Raw genomic sequence first — 22055 nt, forward strand, 5'->3', positions numbered from 1 at the left:
ATTTAATTTAATTTTAATTTACAGTTTTAATTTCCTCTTTTTGATCCTATAACAAACTCACCCTCTAAAGTTTTTTTTTATTTGGTTTGGATAATTATAATAATATGTAAATACTGATATTTATATTAGATTGAAATTTACACTTGCTTGTATCGTGTAAACGCTTCATTCCTATTGCTGGGTTGTTCTTGTGAAAATTTCAAACGACATGTTTGAATTTGTCCCAATAGTCTTGAAACATTTGTAACTAATGATGAAATACACTATATGTTGCTATCAATCTATTCCTTGATGTCTTGATTTTGTTAAAACTATATATATATATATATATATATATATATATATATATATATATAATTTGAGGTTGCTATTTTTCAAAGCTGGGGTAACCAGTGAAATATAACGAGGTTCATACGAGAGTGCTCGATACAGAAGTAGAGCAGGTTACATTTATCTTTACATAAGCAGTAGTTTGTTGCTACACAGTCATGAGCATGTTTCGGTCTACTAGTATTCACTAACTAGAGACCTCATCAGGCAACAAGGATTGATGCCTGATGAGGTCTCTAGTAAGTGTAGCAACAAACTACTGCTTATGTAAACACAAATATATATATATATATATATATATATATATATATATATATAGTGCTTCTCATCTTAACCCATCGTTTACTCCTAGTTGTTACTTGGGACGATGATGATGAAGTTACTTCTGACTCCTTTCTATTGAGAATGCAGCGTTTTATTGTATTTATTTATTCATTTATTTATTTTTTTTAATTTAAAAATATTTTTCTTTTTGTTTTGGATGGAGCATTCTTCCGTATTCCAGACATTAATACGCTATTTCAAACATGCCAACAAAGAGATTATTTTAAGATACTTACAGTCCCTTTTAGTACACTTGTTTGTGTCTGGCTTGCACTTGATTCATCGGGTATATTCACCGGTAGTTTTTTTCAATTTTTGTTCTTGTGTCCGGTTGCTCCTATAATTAATGGAAGTTCCCAGAATTGGAATTAGCTATGAATTGCAAACCCATTTACGTTACTATGGACTGTGTTGAATGAAGCTTTGGTTGGATGAATATAGGTATTTATTTTTTGTCCCCGTCCCAGTCTGCAGGAAGATGTGACACAAGAAAGGTGGAAGAGTGTCAAGCCAGTGCCCCTAAAGAAGGAGCACTCTGGCCTTGTCTGTATTCCCTGGTAGGGGCGCCTCAGGCAGTAAACAATAAACTTACTCTATCAAAAAGACAGTAGGCGACCACCTAGGAGTATGGACCTCCTAGGATTACCCAGAACCACACCAATCTGACAGATTTAAAATCATCCTTATACTCACAGATGGCCATGGCTCTGTCAGATTGTGTCAAGGACGTATCTTTAACTGCATGAATATAACCTATTCAAGCTGTGCCAGGTTGGGTAAATGTATCCATACACATCCCAATTAGAGGTAAAGAAAAAGCAGTTTAAGAAAAATCTGGAAGGATCTCTACTGGTACATAAAAGGCAAAGTGTGTGTGTGTGTGTGTGTGCGTGTGTGCGTGCGGGCGTGTGTGTGCGTGTGTGAGTTCGTTCGCTATGGACTCTGAAATGGCTGGGCTGATTTTTATGAAATTTCACACAAACATACTTTATGTGTCTGGGATCGTTCTTAGATAGGTTTTATATAGGAATGCCTCTGTTTAGTATCGAAAATCGTTAATCGATAATGGAAAAATCCAATTAAAGAAAGAACAGTCCAATTTCGAACAAAGTTAACACCTTATATAGCCTAACATCACAACTGCATTTGAGAAGTTTTATCACTGCACAAGCAGACAGGCACAGTTTAAAATCAACAGTATCTTCTTTGATAAGACAGAGGCATGTTCAAAATGAATGTTTTTGTTGAAAGCACAATTGAAGCATGGTACTCGACTTTTGCATTTTAAACTTTAATTGACGCCATTATATAAAAATAATTTTATAAAATAAACATTAGGTTCTCTGCAGTGCAATGTAGACTACAATGTATTGTGGAAAAAGTCACTGCAGGAAGGCATGTTAAGTTTCCTTCTAGTGCACCAAAGGGGATCCCCAACTAAAGCAGGAAATAAATCGATTTGATTGAAAAATGGGCAATTTCGCTGATTTCGATGACAATAAAAATATGGTGTGCAACATTCGTTTAACCTCATTCAATCATTGAATCATTCATCATCTATAAATATAAAAGCGAAAATGTATGTATGTATGTATGTATGTATGTATGTATGTATGTGTGTTTGCTTTTTCTGTGTTTTCAGAGAAGCGGTCGCTCGCTTCACAACTTTTTAAAACTTTTTATATCACATATAAATTGTAATATCTCACAGTTAACAACGAAGCTCACCTGTCTATTTAATTTGCTCGATTTCGGGAAGATAAATATTCAACATTTGTCGCTTGCCGCATGTGGATTAGTCTTTTTTCCTATAACATCTTGGGGGGAGGGGAAAGTGTTCAGCAGTAAATGAAATCCCGCAGTCAAACTTGACCTCATTTATTCATTAAAACGGGCACCTGCTAAATCCAAGTAATTAAATAAATTCAAACGTGTTTCCGTTAGCATCTCACAGTGGGGCAATAGTTAACATCGCACTTGCTTTTTTTTTCACACTTTAATTTAAAACTTTGCCTCAAGGGTTCGTGTTCGATCCTCATACTTACTTTTTTTTTTTAACCCCCCCCCCTCCGGAGTTTCCACACACACCTCCAAACACCCGGGCAAAGCCGGGTACCCCTTGCTAGTCTAATATATAAAAGCGAAAATGTGTGTTTGTGTGTGTGCTTTTTTGTATGTCTGGCAAAGGCTGGGGAGGGGGCACTCGGAGGGGGTCACTATTTCTTAGAACTTTTTTTATATACTCTCCAGATTATAATATCTCCGATTTACAAAAGGCGGTCATCTCTCTCTTTTATGTGAGAGACTTTTATTTTATAAAATTTGCGCTATTCTGCCTTCTCGTGTGTTTGTTCGGCTTTTTAGTATAAATGAAGTGAAACTAATTGAAACGAGGTCAGGTCCTTGGCTTTCCATACAGGGACACCCAGGAGCTTTGCTCAATGCGGAGAAAATTCGTCATATCAGACAATTGCTATTCATTTGGGCACTCCCCTTTTTTATGGGGAGCTGGTTTCCCCCAACATCTTGCGGAAATAAACAAATACGCAGAAACTGGCTTGCAGCCAAAGTTAAGTGCAGGATGTTTGACATCCTGTGTCAACTCACTCACTTAACTTTTTAATCGCTTAATTTCAACCATTCTCACTTCCTCTGCCCTCTTAGCGTTGTGGTAAGATATCACGGCTTCTTTCACTTTCTTTTCCGCCTTTGCCTCAAGGCTTTGGGTTCAAGCCTACTTGCCTACTAACACTTTTTTTTCTAGACACATACATACAAACACCCGGGCAACGCCGAGCACCCCTGCTAGTCTATAAATATAAAAGCGAAAATGTGTGTATGTATGTTCGCTTTTTGTGTATGTCTTCAAAAGGCTTTTTTCGCTGGACTTCTCGGTCGGCTCATTCCTTCTTAAAACTTTTTATATCACATCTAAATCATAATATCTAAGAGTTACGAATGGGGGTCGCGTGTGTATTTAATTTGCCCGACTTTCACACGCTATTTTGTCCAGATTTTTAGATTGTTGCGTGTATCTTTCGCTTTTCAGTATAAAAAAAGCAAAACTAGATTCGAATCGGCACTTCCCGGTGGTCTCTAGAAAGCGATGTAAACGTTTGGTCAATGTCGGCTTTTTTTAGCATCATATCATACAATTGCTTTCGTCTGGACACTCCCCTAATAAACGGGTAGCTGGTTTTCCCCAAAGTTGGGTAAAAACAAACAAACCGAGTTATTGACCTCATTAAAAACTGTCCCGCAGAAAATGTTAACTGCTGAATAGCTATTGCTTATGTCGTCGTCATCGTAATGCTCGCACAAAATGTTAACTCTACGACTTCCACTTGACGTCATTTAGCACCTGTCAATTCTCTTCTTAATTAAATAAATTCAAACTTCTTTCAGTAACTCATTCTTGCTGGCCGATCGGTTAACACACCTCGAAACACCCGGGCAACGCCGGGTACCCCCGCTAGTCTATTATATAAAGGGCAAAATGAATGTGAGCATTTATGTATGTCCATGAAAGGCTTTTTGCAACGCGGTTCTCGCATCGGTTAGATTCCGTGAGAAGTTTTCACATACTTCCCAGATCATAATATCTCAGATTTGCAAACAGACATTGTCTCTACATTTTTTTTTGATCGAGTTACACAAAATTCCCACCCTGCCGTCGTCTCCAATGTTTGTCTTTTTCGTATAAACAAAGCGAAACTATTCAAACACAAACGCCTGATCTTTGGGCCGGGTAGTATCTGTTCTGTAATTGGTCCTTGGTCAATGTAGGGGAAACCCTTCATACTGAGACAATTTCTATTTATTTGGATACTGCCAGAGTGCCCCCTTTTTGGGGGAGCTGGTTTTCCCTCCACATTAAAAATGACCTATATTGCCAACATTCAAAGTGAAAGTAATTTTTTGCAGAACAAACTGGATTTTAACTTGAGACACCCAGGTTGTCAGTCCACGTCATTAATCACTGTCACCTCCCATCACCGAAGTTAACTAACTTTGAGCCTGGTCAATACCATATGGGTGACTATTTGGGAGTAGCAGACGCTGTATGCAGGAGGATACCGACATCCCCTTGCGGGAACTGCCAAAACCTAATATCGCCAACTACTCCGACCAGTTGTGAATTTAATATTTCTTGACACATCCGCCTTTAGAAGAAGCTGGTTCAACCCACCTACGGTGAATCCTGCTGGCTGGCTAAATATTCAAAATATTTAATGGCTGTTAAGACTTATATAGGGTGGAACGGTAAAATTGTCGCCTTAAAAAAAACAACACTACAGCTTTATTTTAAAACTTTTATTGATAAAAAAAATCAATTCACATAACTGTTATATAGTAGAGCTGACATCTATTCAATGTAGCCGCCTTCAACCTCAATCACTGCCTCGATACGGGTCCGGAACTAGGAGCATGTCTTTTCCACAAGCGCCAGCAGGAGCTTGGTGAATAATCGGTGGATGGCGGCGATCAGGCTTGCTTTGGTATTCTGGGAGGTCATGTTGGTGATTTACTCGACGTATGACCAAACGAAGTAGTCCAACGGGTTCAGATCTCAGGAGAACCAGTGAGATAAGGGTGCAAAGTCGTAGCACTCCTTCTGAAGCCAAACCTCGGTCTCTTTGGACTTGTAGGCCAGCACTGAGTCCTGCTGCCACACCCAGGGTCTGCATCAGAGAATCACCACACTCTTCAGCACATCCAGGTACACTTTGGTGTTGACTTTGAAGCCGACTTCAAAGATGTGAGGTGGCATCATGTGACCCTCGCTTTAAACCACACAACGACCATAACTGTGGCTGGAAACATTGTTTTCATCACCTGGGCACATCCCTGTTATTCGTAGCAATCAAGCGATGCATTTTGAGGGCAATGGTCCTGTTGTTATAACTTGGATTGGTAGAGAGCATGAGTTGTACAGCGGCGCATCTCCGATCTCACTCATTGAACATCTTGTCACTTTCAGACATGATAGAAGGCTCCAATTGCTCTTGGGATTTGTACACAACTGGCCAACTAATAGATGGTCTGCAACAACAAAAAAAAGAAAACCGGTTTTCATCAAACGGAAATGGAAGCATGTCGTCTTTTCTAGGGTGACAATTTTATTATTCCACACTGTAGACATGTTGCATCTGCCATTTAATGCTAAGTGTCGAGAAAACAAATTTTATAGAAAAAAAATGCGTGACAAAAAATGGTTATAAATGTTAAAAGTTGGTGAGTTAAGTAGGGAATTTTATGCTAATGCGTTTGGTATAAATTATGTGTGTGTGTTTTTTTGGGTTTTTTTTTGGTTTATGGGTAACAAGTGTTAACTAGTCTGTACTTTTTTACTCATAGTTATTTTTTATTTATTTCATTCATGGAGACAATTTTTTTATGCCCGATTGCAGACAGATCATATCTTAAAGGATGTTTGTTTAATCTTCTCTCAAATCTTACACTGAGTAGTTTTAATTGAGTTGTCTCGGTTTATTTATTAAATATGGCGGATCAAGACACACCATTCTCGCTTCTTCAATGGTATTCTAATTTATTATTTTTTATGATTTTGATTGGCTGTTGACATGTTTTGCTTTTTGTCTTTAATTTTATTTTTTTAAGCAAATTCAGAGTTCAATTTTTTTTCTGATTATTAAAAAAACAACAAAAATGTAGAAAATACACAAAAAAAACATTATAATCTACGTACCCGTCACAGAATGAAAATATCATATTCTAAAATTCATGTGAATTGATCAAGTAGGGTTTTTTTTACTAAGAAAATAAAATTTTATGAGGAAGCAAGGATGTTGTGCCTTGATCCACCATGTTTAATAAATAAAAGGAGAAAACTCAATTCGAACTACCGAGAGATCAAAATCAGCCTTGAAAAGGCTACAATATACTATTAATCGCTAAAAAAGAATCATAAAATGTGATTTTCCCCATTTTAAAAACAAATGTGATTTTTGGAATGTGGCATTTTTCTTTTGTGACAAGTTCATAAATCATAAAGATTTTTCTGTGATTTTTTTTTTTTTTTGTTATTATTAGATTAACTCTGGACTTGCTCTTGTATTTTTTATGTAAAAGTTGAATTTCATCAATTTGATAATTTTGCGTTAAAGTGCGTTCATATAAATTTGATGTCTTGTTTTGTTTCTTCTTGAACGCCAAATCTCGCCATGATAATATCTTTTTATAACTCTGATTCATGCCCCTGGAAAAATGCAGGAAATCCTTGCCAAGGTAGGGACACGTCACTTTTCATTCGCAAATAGGAAATAAATGTATAAAAATATTTCATTGCACAACACCATTATGGAACTATTTAGTCTTTTTTCCAATAACTTTTCTCTTTCTCTTACAAGTAATGATTTTTTTTTTCTTTATCCCTGAAATAAATGGAATCTGTTATCTGTTTTATTTCTAGGTGAAAAAAGGGTGGGAGGAGGGGGTAATGAGATTAGAAATAGTGGGAGGAAGGGGAGAATGAGATTGAGAAATAGTGGGAGGAAGAGGAGAATGAGACAAGAAATAGTGGGAGGTAGAGGAGAATGAGATGAAAAAAGGTGGGAGGAAAAGACGGATGAGATGAGAAATTATGGGAGGAAGTAGAGAATAAGACAAGGAATAGTGGAAGGAGAGATGAATGAGGTAAGAAATAGTGGGAGGAGTGGAGAATGAGACGAGAAATAGTGGGAGGAAAAGGAGAATTAGATGAAAACAGGTGGTAGGAAAGGATGACTGAGACAAGAAATAGTGGGTGAAGAGGGTAATGAGACCAGAAATGGTGGGAGGAAGGGCAGAATGAGACAAGAAATAGTGGGAGGAAGGGGAGAATGAAATGAGGAATGGTGGGAGGAAGGGCAGAATGAGACAAGAAATAGTGGGAGGAAGGGGAGAATGAGATGAGGAATGGTGGGAGGAAGGGCAGAATGAGACAAGAAATAGTGGAAGGAAGGGGAGAATGACATGAGGAATGGTGGGAGAAAGGGGAGAATGAGATAAAGAATAGTGAAAGGAGGGAGGAATAAGATGAGAAATGGTGGGAGAAGGGGACGAATGAGATGAGGAATGATGGGAGGAGGGGAGAATGAGATGTGAAAAGTGGGAGGGAAGAAGAAGGAGATGAGATGGTGGGAGTGGGAGGGAGAATCAAATAATAAATGGTGGGAGAAGAGGGCGAATGAGATGAGAAAAGTGGAAGGAGAATGAGATGAGAAGTTTATGAGAAGGAAGCGAATGGAATGAGAAAAAGGTGGTAGGAAGAGTGAAAGAGATGAGAAAAGTGGGAGGGGGAGGATTGTTTGGTTGTTTTGTTTTACGGCATATCAACCCCTTTCAGGTTATTTAATGCCGAATCCAGTTATTTTGGAAATAATATTCATGTTGCATCCAGTTATTTTGGAGAAGTTTTTTTATTCTTCAAGTTTTTTGTATCTTCAATTCATAGTTTGTAGTGTTTGGTTTGGTTGTTTTATAGTGGATTTTATCGGTTTTGTTCCCTGTCCTGCAGAACATGAATGAGTTTTGCAATGGGAGAAGGAAAAGGGTTACAGTATTAATGTCCTAAAGCTACATATTAATGTTTGGTACATTTTAAGTTAGGAAACCAGCCAGAAGTGGGGGAAATAGATATAGAAAGGGGAAGTAGGAAGAAGGAAAAGGTGCATTGTTGTTTTTGGTTTTGCAGAAGATGATTAAGTTTTGCAAAACATAATTAAGTTTTGCAAAAGGAAGTAGAAAAACAAAAAGCATCAATGTTATGTGCATTTCATCTTAGGAAGCCAATATCGGAAGGGGAGGAGAATAAGATATAAAATGGTAGGAGGAGAGGGCGAATGAGTGGCTTCCGGGCCTTGATAAGTGGTGACCACCGTGTAAAAAAAAAAAGAAATGGTGGAAGGAATAAGAAAATGAGATGAAAAAAGTGGTAGGAGGAGAATGGGATGAGAAAAGGTGGGAGGAGAGGGATGTATTAAACATTGCGAGTTGAATCACAGACGTGTTAGATACTTAGATTGTACACATCTAGACTTGTAAAATCAACTCGCAGCCTTTAGCAATTGTCGTTTGTGTGTCGAAATGTTTTTTTAGAGGGATAGATAAAGCCCTGGGCAGAGATAGGTTGGTTTGTAAATCAATTTCTTAAAGTTTTCAATGCATACCAGCATGCATAATGGACGTTAAACTGAAAATGATGATGAAAAAATGGATGAGAGTTCTTGGGTTAGTAGTTGTAGAACAGTTGAGGTAGCAGGGTCAGTCGGCATGAGAAGGCCATGGAAAACGTGGGAGAAATTGATAAGAATGAACTTTAGAGAAAGAGGGATGAATAATGACCTGGTCAGAAATAGGTTAAGTTTCTGAACTTTATAAATGAGTATTGATAATTCATATTATTTGGACTATTCTGGCTACTGTTCTCATTTTGAGTGTCATTTTCACAACATTTCAGCCAATCTAACCTCCGATCTACTTTGGGTATATCCTATCGAACTCTAGAATTTTTCTATCAAACTCGGAATCGACATGGAATTATGAACAGAACCCTTTATATAATCCATGGGGGAAGAGGGGTTAGCATACTCTCATTTCGTCAAGCATTACCGGGTAGAAGTCTTGAGTAATTCGCAATTGTATTCTGAGTATCGCCCTGCACTGAGGATTGAACCTTCAATCTCCAGAAGAGTGTCGCTTAAAACTGAGTTTTTGCCAAGTACTTTATTCGTTACACCATGGGTCCTTCTGTTTGAAATTCTCTGCAGATTCCCGAGTTCGTCAGAAAGATTCCTGAGTTCGACAAGATATATATACATGAAGTAAGCTGGAGATTACATCGGCCGAAACGTTGCAAAAATAACGATCAAGATCAGAAGAATATCCCAAAGAATCCAAATAATAGAAAAGATAGGCTAATTTGGAAGCGGTCACGACTACAACGACGACGATAAAGATAAAAAATTACATTTTTTTTTTTTATTCAGACATTAAGAAAAAATCATAACTCGTAAGAACACATGAAACGCTAATGAAAAAAAAGACTAAAAAGTTCCTTTTCGGTCTTGTGCAATGAAACATGTCTAAAGGGAGGTTTGCTGTCGGCTAAATATACTTTGCTATACGCATTTTCACTCTTGCAATTCAATATTTTTCTCTTGCACACCAATTAGCGGGCACTTCTCTTGATTTTACTGAAGCTTGTTATTCGCATAAGTTATCTCCCTTTAATTACACGAGATTTATCTCCCTTTGTTTTAAAAAAATCAAAGATTCTATTTCTTTTCTTTGCTTTCTATTCACCTTTTTCTCTTTCACAGTTTATAGTTTTTGCATCTTTCTGTCTTTTTTCGTCTCACTTTCAGACTTTTCTTCAGTTTTTTTGTTCTCCTGTAGCAGATGTCTCCCTGATTCTACTTATGCTTTTTCTCCCTCAAATACTCTATACCGAATTCGTAGCAGTGGGCCTACATCAGGGGACTTTTTCTACCAAAACGGTCATTAGTATTGTTTTTTGTTTTGTTTTGTTTTGTTTGTTCAACATATTTCAAACTGATATTATTGCATAAATAATGAAATTAAAACAAAAAATCATTTTTCTTATTTCGATTTATTTAAACTTGATTACTAAATTTAAAAAGCTATTTTTTTTTTATAGTATTTTCAAGTTAAATTCAGTTTTTACTATATTTATATTTATTAAATTGTTACGTAATTTGCTAGAATAACTTTTAAAATTTAGTAATAAAAGTAGTAAAAAATAGAATTGTTACTCTATTAACTAATTCGAAATAAGAACAAGTGAAGCATGCATGGCCCCCCCCCCCGTGCGTGCACAGTAAACGAGGCAACTCCCACCCCCCATTTAGTCCCAAAAGTCCCCAGGGGACGTATAATCCTTGTGAAAATGAACAAACAGTGCAGTTTTAGGCCTTAACATATGTAAATCTGAGTTCTGTACCATGCAAAAAAAGAAATGACTAAGTCCATCATTTGCCCCCACCCCTCATTTAGCCCCAAAGTCCCCAAGGCCTTAACGTATTTAAATTTGAGTTCAACACAAGCAAAGCTGAGAAAATTTTGGACAAATATGATAAAATAACCCCAAAAATAGAGTGTTTTTATTAGCCCTAAAAGAGCCCCTGGGACACACCCAAGAGTTATCACAAAGTATAGACAAACAAAATTACATAGAAATCAGTTAGTTACAACTTTTCAGAAAGTTTTATAAAAATTCAAGGCGCCAAGTTTTTATAATAAGCACAAAAGTGTCAATTTTAGCCATTTTATCATGTTTAATGTTTGTGCAAAATTTTTAAAAATTCAAAGGCATAGTTATTGAGAAAAGTGTGGACAGACAAACGGACAAGGGTGAATTTAGAGGTCCACCCTCCTTTTGTCGGAGGACCAAAAATGACATTTGTTTATATGTAATTATTTTTATTGTGCAATTATTTATATAAGCTTGAAATATGTTAATGACCGTTTTGGTAGAAAAAAAATCTGCTGATGTTGGCCCACTGCTACAAATTCGGAATAGGAACATGTGAGCAAGAAAAAATGAAAGCATAATCAGGAAACATCTACTACAGGAGAACCTTTGTTTTTTTGTTTTTTTTAAATAAATAAAAATAAGTACATCTGCTTTTTTGTATACATAAGACATTTTTTACTATGGGATAATATTTCAACAATTCAAATAGAGCTGGGGGCAATATGGGCTTGCGTACGTTGAATAGACATGGCCGACCGATGCTGACGTCATTTGGAAACATGAAATTGTAAAATGTGGATATAGGAACGAAATACGTTTTAATAGTTTTGAAGCTAAAGAAAAGGAAGTTACAACTACTTTTGTAAAATAAATGTTATGCTTAATAATAAATGTTATGCTTAATAATAAATGTTATGCTTAATAATAATGTTATGCTTAAAAATAAATGTTATGCTTAGGACAACTAAAAATTACAAATAATTAGAATAATTTCTCCAAAATTTTATTTAAATCATAAAAATGAACTAATCTCTTGGTGAACTCATAAAGTGCGCATAAATATTATATTATTTTAATTTATACAGAAACTGAGACATATGTATGCGAGTATTATGTTTTTTTTCTAAACAGTTCACTTCTTGTAAGTAAAAAAAAAAAACATATATACACGAGTTGAGATCGAAACCAAAACCTAAAGTCAAATACCATTACGCTAGATTGAAACACGATTTTTAAAAAGTGTTTTCAAACCTACTTATTTTTAACGTAAGGAACGATTCGCGCATGTGATTCGTGAAACAGTTCATAAACAGATAAACTCCAATGACCCCCCCCCTCGACGTACCAATTTTTCAATTTTGACTCCTTAGCAGCCCTATTTTTCTAGATGAAAGCCAATAAAAAGGATACCCTTTATACCAAATTTCAAGTCTGTAGATAAAATTATTTTTAGTATATACGTTGAGCAGTGTCCTCACACATATATTCTCACTTTTATAGGCATATAGATATATATATATATATAAGAAAATAGGACAATGCAAATTGCAAATGTATACTACAAAAAATTAATTTATTTCAGACTTAAGAAGTCAATATGCAAATTAGAAATACTTAAATCAATTTATGAACATTTACAGGTTACTATTCTCTATCGATTATTATATTGAACTTAATATATGGTAATGAGATCAAAACTAAAATAAAATATATATGACTTAAGTGCCATCAGCTAAAATCGAAACCAAAACATACAACTCTCCACTCTCATTCCTTAACTTCTGAGCCATGCCTATTATATATATATATATATATATATATATATATATATATATATATATATATATATATATATATATATATATTGAGTAAGATGATTGATAATTAAAATTAAAAATCGGTTTCATAAGGAAGAACAAAAAAATCAATAAATTGTACGATCGTTTCAGAAACGATGTTTTTATTGAGATAGACAATAATTAATTTAAGTATCATCGTCAATGCATTCATTGGGATGTTATATATATATATATATATATATATATATATAGATATAGATATATAGATATAGACTTATATGTAATATACTGAGTTTGTGTAATTCAGTAAATTTTCATATACCAATAGGTTTTAAGCCAAAAATGGTTGACTTAAGGATTAAGCTACAAAATTATCACATTTCATAATTGAGCATTGATATACTGTGTGCAAAATCAAGACAATTGTTTCAATATCTAGTTCAACAATTTCAAGCATTATATTGTTTGAAGGTAAACGTTTCTCGCATGCTTTTCCCGTTAGGGATCACCCACCCACCCCCGCCTCTCGCTTTTTTTTCTTTCTATTCAAAAAATGCTACATTGACTAAAGTGTGTTTATTAATAAAGTCTGAAGAAATGCTGGTTTTTGAAAATTTTCAAACGATATAATACTTGAAATTGCCGAACTAGACATTGAAACAATTGTAACGTAAAATGAAATACACTTTTTGTTGCCATAAACACCTTGTCTTGAAGTTTTGATTTTGCACACACAGTATATATATATATATATACACACTAGCAGGGAGACCCAATGTTGCCTGGGATTGAATGATGATCAACGAATATTTCACACTCCTATACTTTTATTGTCATCGAAATCTGTGAAATCGCTCGTAACTTCCTCAAAAATATATGTTATTCTACATTGCACTGTAGAGAACATACTGTTTCTTTTATAAAATTATTTCATATAAACTTCTTTTCCAGTTAACGGAAAAAAAAACATTAAGAAATTTACATGCGGAGTTTGGACCTACAAACCACGTCATGCAAATAAAAAACAAAAACCACAGTAGAATTTTCATACCCTGTTGTTCTATCATTGTTGCTAGGCAACGACATGTAAAAAATGGCTTTGCGATGATAGATAAATTAAAACAATGCTTTCGATTATCGGTAATTATCGGGGGTATTCTGAGATAAAATTGAACTAAGATCACTCTCAGACTTATGCACTAAAGTTCCATAAATTTTAAAGAAAATCTGTTTAGTCGTTTCAGAGTCTATAAAGAGCAAACTCTCACACGTGCACACACACACACACACACAAAGTTTCATTTATATATATATATATATATATATATATATATATATATATATATATATATATATATAACAAATAAATCGCAAAAGTCTATGATCCAAGTTTCAAAATGTTGACCATCTTACCGTTTATTCCAGCAGCTGCAGTCAAAAGTCACGTCAGGCATGGCTGCTGAGGCTTCCTGGATCTTCCTCCTGCAGTATTTCTCCACAGATTCTCTGTGTTAAAGATCTCAAAGAAGGTAACAGCCTGGTGGACAGTGCATCACCAGGTGTCACGGTCAGCAGCGAGATTAGACCACTGGTGGTGGTCAATGTTGCAGGCACCGAAAATTTGAAATTTTATCATTATGTATCTGTTGCTTGATGTAATGCCATACATTTCGATAGGATTGAGGTCTGGAGATTGTGCAAGCCAATCCAAACATGGAATACTAAGCTCTTCCAGGAACCTTTTATTTTTTTAGATTGACGTGAACACTAGAATATTTCAATTAAAAATCAAATATGAAAAGGTAAAATTAAAGAAGAATAAAAGGCCAATCAAATGAGGTATAGTTTGTTTAAACAGTTACATTAAATTTGCTGTTTTTGAAAAAATTCAAAGTGCAGACTTTCTTTTTTCCGCCTGTGTGTGTGTGTGTGTGTGTGTATATATATATATATATATATATATATATATATATATATATATATATATATATATATATATATATATTCCCTTGTCATCTCATTTTTAAAAGATGAAATTTCCCAATTGTTGAAGACAAAAAGTAAGCAAGCAAAGTCCACAGAATTTAATAATTATATAGATTCGTCCGAGTGGCAATGTCGATCAAGAAAATATCAACTTTGTAGATATTTGTTTTATCGTTTTCGAGTTTTAGCTAAACACTTAAACATACACAGACAATTGCTCTTTATATTTCAAACTAGCAAAGCCACCTGGAGTTGCCCAAGGCAAAAGTATAACCTATTTCTAATAAAACTTTTATCCCTCTATTCATCTTTTTTTGTCTTTCTTTCTCCCAAGCCCCTCTTCCTCCTCCAATAGCCGGGCACACACACACACACACACACACACACACACACACACACACAGCTCTCCTGCATTTTTTTTTTTTTTACAAACAAGGTTGCAACATATCAAGGCTCGGAGACCATTCGAGGATAAGGGTTTATGTGTGTATTGTGGTCATTAGGACAGTTGTGTAATAATCGTTTGTATTGGTAATTTGGTATAATCAGATTATTGACGAGGATTGTTGAATATGAACTTGTTTACAATGGACTTGAAGACAATGATATTGTAGTCAGCTGGAAAGCAGATAAACGGAACAGAGTGCCGCAGGTGGGCAGTTCTAGGAAAAAAGGCTTGTTCATGGAATCCAGGTTTAGGTTTAGGCACTGATAGAGAGTGTAGGAATTTATTGATAGCGGCTAAATGAGTGTTTTTTATAAAAGATTGGCGAGGAGGAACCAAAGATTGGAGATGAGTCAAACACTTACCATGAAAATCACGATAGAGCAAAGACAAGCTCACAATGTCGCTTGTGTAGGAAAGAAGTTGCAGAGAAGAGAACAGGGCATCGCCTACTAGATTACAAAGTCAGTTTTGAACTCTGTCAAGGAAGGATAGGTGGTCCAAGCAGACCAGTGGAAACAGTTTCACAGGTGGGCAGTTCTCAGAAAGAACTCATAGTATTCATGTCTAGATTTAGGCACCAATAAAGAGTGGGGGAATTTATTGATAGTGATTTTGGCTAGATGAGTGTTTTTTGTGAAAGATTTGTGACGGGGGACCATAGATTGGAGCTCAGTCGAACACTTGCTATGAAAATAGTGATAGAGCAGGGTCTCTTCTGTGAGAAAAAAGTTACAGAGAAGAGAAAATGGCATCGCCTACTAAATTACGAAGTCGGTTTTGAACTCTGTCAAGGTAGGATAGGGTGTTTCGAACAGCTCCTGCCCAGATGTGGCAACAATTGCAAATAATAGATTCTTTGAGTAATAGGTCGACATTTTCTTTCCAAATTTGTATATAACAGTGAAAAACCGACCGCCACCACATCTCCCAATGAAAACTGGTTAAGTTGACCCCCTGCCCCCCAAAGAATGAATATTCTTTTCTAACTTTTAGATATTTTTCATCCAGGGTAACACTGATCAAAAATGTATCAACTTTGTAGGTGTTTGTATTGTAGTTTCTTTTTTTACAATTTTAGCTGGACATATAAACACACATCCACACAGAAAGCTGCTCTTTAAATATTAGAATGCAACTTGAATGCAATCGTGTTTTCACTTGAAATACTATTTTCTTTCTTTTTTTTTTTTTTTACATATCTTTATATATTCATTGGACAATTGATTGATTTGGTCTGCCAGTACTAATGAGAAAAGAGATGTTTATCTCGGGGAAGATAACTAGAGATATTGATTAAGCAGAAACAAGCACATTTTGCAAGAGATAATTTAGGACGCTAAATAATCAATCAAACAATATAACGAGTCTAAGTAAAAACAAACAGGAGGTAAGGGCTTGTTTCCACTCAAGCTGAATAAAATTAGTCCCAGAAATTGCTGAAACAGTTTACGAAAAGCAAACAAATTAACGCACTAAAACTGAAACAAGTCCTGGAAATTACCAAAGGAGTTTACGATTTTTTTTTTTTTTTTTTTTTTGCAATATCTGTTTTTACTTAAAATTTTTTTTTTTTTTTTTTTGCAATATCTGTTTTTACTTAAAAAATTTTTTTTTTGCAATATCTGTTTTTACTTAAAATTTTTTTTTTGCAATATCTGTTTTTACTTAAAAATTTTTTTTTTGCAATATCTGTTTTTACTTAAAATTTTTTTTTTTTTGCAATATCTGTTTTTACTTAAAATGTTTTTTTTGCAATATCTGTTTTTACTTAAAATTTTTTTTTTGCAATATCTGTTTTTACTTAAAATGTTTTTTTTTGCAATATTTGTTTTTACTTAAAATTTTTTTTTTGCAATATCTGTTTTTACTTAAATTTTTTTTTTTGCAATATCTGTTTTTACTTAAATTTTTTTTTTTGCAATATCTGTTTTTACTTAAATTTTTTTTCATTGTCTAATGGATTTTTTAGCGTCCTAAATTATCTCTTGCAAAATATGCTTATTTTTGATTATTAGTCAATGATAGTTATCTCCCCCCCCCTTTAGATAATCGCCTCCTTTCTCATTAGCACCGGTCTGTGTGTTAGATCGTTTATCTCACATAAGTTCGAAATAGCATTTGCGTTGGTGCAGGTCAAACTAAAGACATAACTTTGCTTTGGTTTCTTATACCTCAAAAATTTTATTATTATTATTTATTAGTGGATTTTTATTGCTTGTTTGGCTTTAGGCGAAGACCCAGTCTAGCCAGCATAGGGGCCTCTTTGTAAGTATTGTGCATGAGCTATATTTCGTTTGATTTTTTATTGTACAGCATAATATCATTTTTAATTATCACTAGTTCGAAGGCGAAGCTTATTTACAGTGAAATGGGTTCCGACACTTTAATCCCAAACAACTTATTTTTATTTAAAACATTGTTTGTATAGCATACTAGCTGATTACCTGGCATTGCCCGGTCATACGATACGCTTAAACATGATATTTTAATTCATGCAGATTACATATGTATTATTACAGAATCAATCCTCTGTCAATTATTATATATTACGAGGAATAATTTGCCCGGTGGACTAATTCACAAAAAAAAAAAAATCATCAAATTCCGTCTGTGTTTGTTTACAATATCACGTCAGCTGATATTTAGACTCGATGATGAATGCTCTGGAAAAGTCACTTTTGATTAATGTTTAGTTCTAAAAATGCAAACAAAGATTTACAGCAACTTTTAATCTTCTTTTATTGTAAATTGAATTCATTAATAAGAAAAAAAAAAAAATAGAATTGTGAGGTACACGTCGAGCTTGAACAGGGGATCATTCGATCTGTAGTTGAATGCTCTACAACTGAGCAATATTTCCAGATGTCAATAATTCTTTTTCTTAAGAAGAAATGATTTGCTAAGATTTTATTATCTCCCTTGCTGGTGTAACATATAAAAATTCCCCTGTAAAATTTTTTATTCTTTCATCTATAAAAAAAAAAAAACTATTCTTAGGAGCGTATTATTTGGATTTCTGATACTTATCAAATAAATTTCTGTATAAAACATATCTAAGAACACTGCCAGACTTATAAATTACCTTTGTGTGAAATTTACAAAAGATAAACTCAGCTGTTTGGGTACCAATGAGGATCTCTCTCTCTCTCTCTCTCTCTCTCTCTCTCTCTCTCTCTCTCTCTCACACACACACACACACGTTCTCACACACACACTCACACATACACACACACTCATACACACACCCACGCACTTACAAACACATACACACATACTTACTCACACACGCGTACACACACACTCACTCACATACACACATACACTCACATATACATGCACACACACACACACACACACACACACACCTTTATATAATAGTAGAGATATAAAGGGAATTTCATTTTAAAGAAGGTAAAACAATGCAGAAGTGTAAAGGATCGTTTGAGGAAAATAGTCTGGCAGTCGACCCTTGCACGTTTTTCAAAAAGTCAAACAATTTGCTCAAACAAACTAAACAATCAAGCAAATGACATTAACCTCTTATCACTTAGTTCAAGGCATTTTTTTTTTTAATGAAAACATTTAAAGCAAAAAATAAGTTGTTTGTGAACAAATGTAAAAACCGATTTTAATGTGAATAATTTGTGTCCTTAAATTTTGTTGTCTTTTTTTCTCACATTGGTTTATTACGATCACATTTTTTTTTTTAGTTTTCATTATCACCATCATCTTCATTTTTGTATTAAATATAATATTAGGATTCGAATTTATTAAAATCACTGTTTATCCCCTTCTAAATATAAAATTTTTTTTTTTTTTTTCATTTTTCAATTTTTTTTGTTTATTTTTACATTGAATTTTGTTTTCTGTTTTTTTTTTTCAATTTTTTTTGTTTAATTATTTTTACATTGAATTTTGTTTTCTGTTTTTTTTTTTCAATTTTTTTATTGTTTTAATTTATTTAGTTATTCAATTAAATTAATTTTTGTTTTCATTTTCATTTTATTTTTCATTTTTCTATTTTTTATATTCTTTCGTTTTGTAAAATTAAATTTTAAAAATTTTTATTTAATATTTTTTTATTTAATTATTTCAATTGAATTTTTTTTTTAATTTTATTTTTTTATTTTTTTATTTTTTAATTAAATAAAAAAAAATTTCCCATTTTTTTCATTTTTTTATTTTATTTTTTATTGTTTTATTTTTTTTCAATTACAAAATCTTTATTCGTGTTTTCCATTTTTGGGTACTTATACAAAAGAGAAAATAATCTACAGCAATCTGATAAAAATGAAATGGAAAAAAAAGATGGTGATATTAGTATTTGATGCTGTTTAAATATTAATGAATCCATTGTTGTTGTCCATTGTTTAATATGTTAGGATAGAATGTGGACTGTTTAACATATAATCGAGGGTGTGCAATAAGTAATGCCCCTGACCCACTTCCAGTTGTCTGATCTAGCTGAAATTTTGCATGTGCAATGATATATATCTCTACAGGTTATGTGGCAAATTACAGCTCTGAACTAAATGTGGTTTCGGTTTTGAACTGAGTCAGGTGTGAAATGGAGCCTGTTGAATGTCGAGCAGTGATCCGATTTTTGTATTTGAAAGGACGCACACCACAGGAGACTTTTGATGAAATGAAAGAAACTTATGGTGATAATGTCCTATCATATGACCTTGTAAAATGCTGGCATTGTGAATTCAAACATGGCCGGAAGTCTGTGGAAACGGCTCCCAGACCTGGTCGCTCCCCCTTCTGCCATTGATGAGACATCTGTCTGTCAAGTTGAGGCTGCCATTTTGGAAGTTCGGCGCATTACTATTCGTCAAATAGCCCAAGATGCCAAGATTAGTACAGAGTCTCTGGAAACTATCATTCATGACCATTTGCATATGCATAAGGTGTCTGCCAGATGGATTCCCAGGTTGCTCACACCATTCCAGAAGCGAGAACGCATCGAGTGCTTGAGGATGAATTTGGAGATGTGCCAAGAAGATGAGTCAAAGTTTTTCAAAAGACTGATTACACAGGATGAAACCTGGGTCCATCACTATGATCCAGAGACCAAAGCCCAGTCAATGCAGTGGAAGCACTTGGACTCACCACCTCCAAAGAAGGCAAGGGTGCAGCCCTCCACTGGCAAGGTTATGCTCACAGTCTTCTGGGACCAGGACAGAGTAGTGATGACAGATTTCCTAGCAAAGGGTGCCACAATTACAGGAGCCTATTATGCTTCACTTTTGAGGAAATTAAGGGAAGCTATCAAAATCAAGAGGCTTGGCAAGATCAGCAAAGGTACCCTCCTCCTGCAGGACAACGCTCCGGTCCACAACTCGCATGTCGCCAGATCAGAAGCATGGGCGTATGGTTATGAAATCCTTCCCCATCCTCCCTACTCTCCTGACCTTGCACCCTCTGACTTTCACCTCTTTCCAGCCATGAAGTTATTTTTGAAAGGAAAGTTTTCCCAGATGATGCAGCCTTGATTTCTTAAGTCATGTCGTGATTGGAGGACCAACCTGGGGTGTTCTACAAAAACGGTCTCAAGAGCTGCATCAAACGATGGGAGAAATGCATAACTCTGGGTGGTTCCTATGTAGAGAAAGACTAATAACTGTGCCAAGTTTCGTTGCTCTACTGCTTTGGGAAGTGGGTCAGGGCCATTACTTATTGCTCGCCTCTCGTAGTTTTTGTTGATTAGGAAATCTCTGAAAATTGTCACCTGCTTGTTTGTTTGCACATTGTCTGTATTAGAAAGGAAGAATGATGAATGGGATGCAAAATATGGGAGGAGGATCGAATGTGACAAGAGAAAATGGTGGGAGGAGAAGAATGAGATTAGGAATGGTTGAAGGAAGAGCAAATGAGAGGAGAAAGTGGGAGGAAAGGGTGAATGAGATGAAAAAAACTGGTAGGAGGAAACGAATGAGATCAGAAATGGTGGGAGGAGGGGTGAATGAGGCGAGAAATGGTAGGGAGGGGTGAATAGGATGGGAAATGGTGGGAGGAGAAACAAATGAGACGAGAGAAGGTGGGGAGGGGGTGAATGAGATGAGAAATGGTAGGGAGGGTGAATAGGATGAGAAATGGTGGGAGGTGAAACAAATGAGACTAAAGAAGGTGGGGAGGGGGTGAATGAGATGAGAAATGGTGGGAGGAGGAACAAATGAGATAAGAGAAAGTGGGGAGGAGGTGAATGAGATGAGAAATGGCGGGAGGAGGAACAAATGAGACTAAAGAAGGTGGGGAGGGGGTAAATGAGATGAGAAATGGTGGGAGGAGGAACAAATGAGACTAGAGAAAGTGGGGAGGAGGTGAATGAGATGAGAAATGGTAGGGAGGGTGAATAGGATGAGAAATGGTGGGAGGAGAAACAAATGAGACGAGAGAAGGTGGGGAGGGGGTGAATGAGATGAGAAATGGTAGGGAGGGTGAATAGGATGGGAAATGGTGGGAGGAGAAACAAATGAGACGAGAGAAGGTGGGGAGGGGGTGAATGAGATGAGAAATGGTAGGGAGGGTGAATAGGATGAGAAATGGTGGGAGGTGAAACAAATGAGACTAAAGAAGGTGGGGAGGGGGTGAATGAGATGAGAAATGGTGGGAGGAGGAACAAATGAGATGAGAGAAAGTGGGGAGGAGGTGAATGAGAGGAGAAATGGTGGGAGGAGGAACAAATGAGACTAAAGAAGATGGGGAGGGGGTAAATGAGATGAGAAATGGTGGGAGGAGGAGCAAATGAGACTAGAGAAAGTGGGGAGGAGGTGAATGAGATGAGAAATGGTGGGAGGAGAAAGAAATAAGATGATAAAAAAAGTGAGAGGAGGAGACAAATGAGACGAGAAATTGCGCATCAAACATAGAAGTTTTATAAAACTAAAAACTGAGTTGAATCACGGACTTGTTAGAGCTTTAAAGACGAGAGAAAATGATGGGAGGAAACGAATGAGATGGGAAATAGTTGAAGGAAGTGCAAATGAAAGGAGAAAAGAGGGAGAAAGGGGTGAATGAGACGAGAAATTATGTGACGAGGAGGCAAATGAGACAAAAAATGGTGGAAGGAGGAGTGAATGAGACGAGAAAAGTGGGAGGAGGAGATGAAGGAGACAAGAAATGGTGCGAAGAGGATGCAAATAAGACAAGAATGATGGGGTGATGCGGA

General features: G+C 35.4%; 1 protein-coding gene across 5 annotated transcripts in view; it reads left to right on the forward strand.

The window, feature by feature from the left end:
• Nucleotides 1–22055, forward strand: part of LOC145268721 (band 3 anion transport protein-like) — a 971550-nt gene that overhangs the window by 856908 nt on the left and 92587 nt on the right. The window contains exon 16 of one of the 5 annotated variants that reach the window (XM_080124272.1): nucleotides 17114–17149. The exons of the other annotated variants lie outside the window; for them this stretch is intronic. Coding sequence (XP_079980398.1) covers nucleotides 17114–17149 — 36 coding nt within the window. The remainder of the gene's footprint in view (nucleotides 1–17113; nucleotides 17150–22055) is intronic. 5 annotated transcript variants of the gene reach the window in all.

Source organism: Euprymna scolopes, chromosome 44 (genome assembly GCF_053919585.1).
Source record: "Euprymna scolopes isolate OS-2025 chromosome 44, ASM5391958v1, whole genome shotgun sequence".
In the NCBI taxonomy this organism is placed as follows: Eukaryota; Metazoa; Mollusca; class Cephalopoda; order Sepiida; family Sepiolidae; genus Euprymna; species Euprymna scolopes.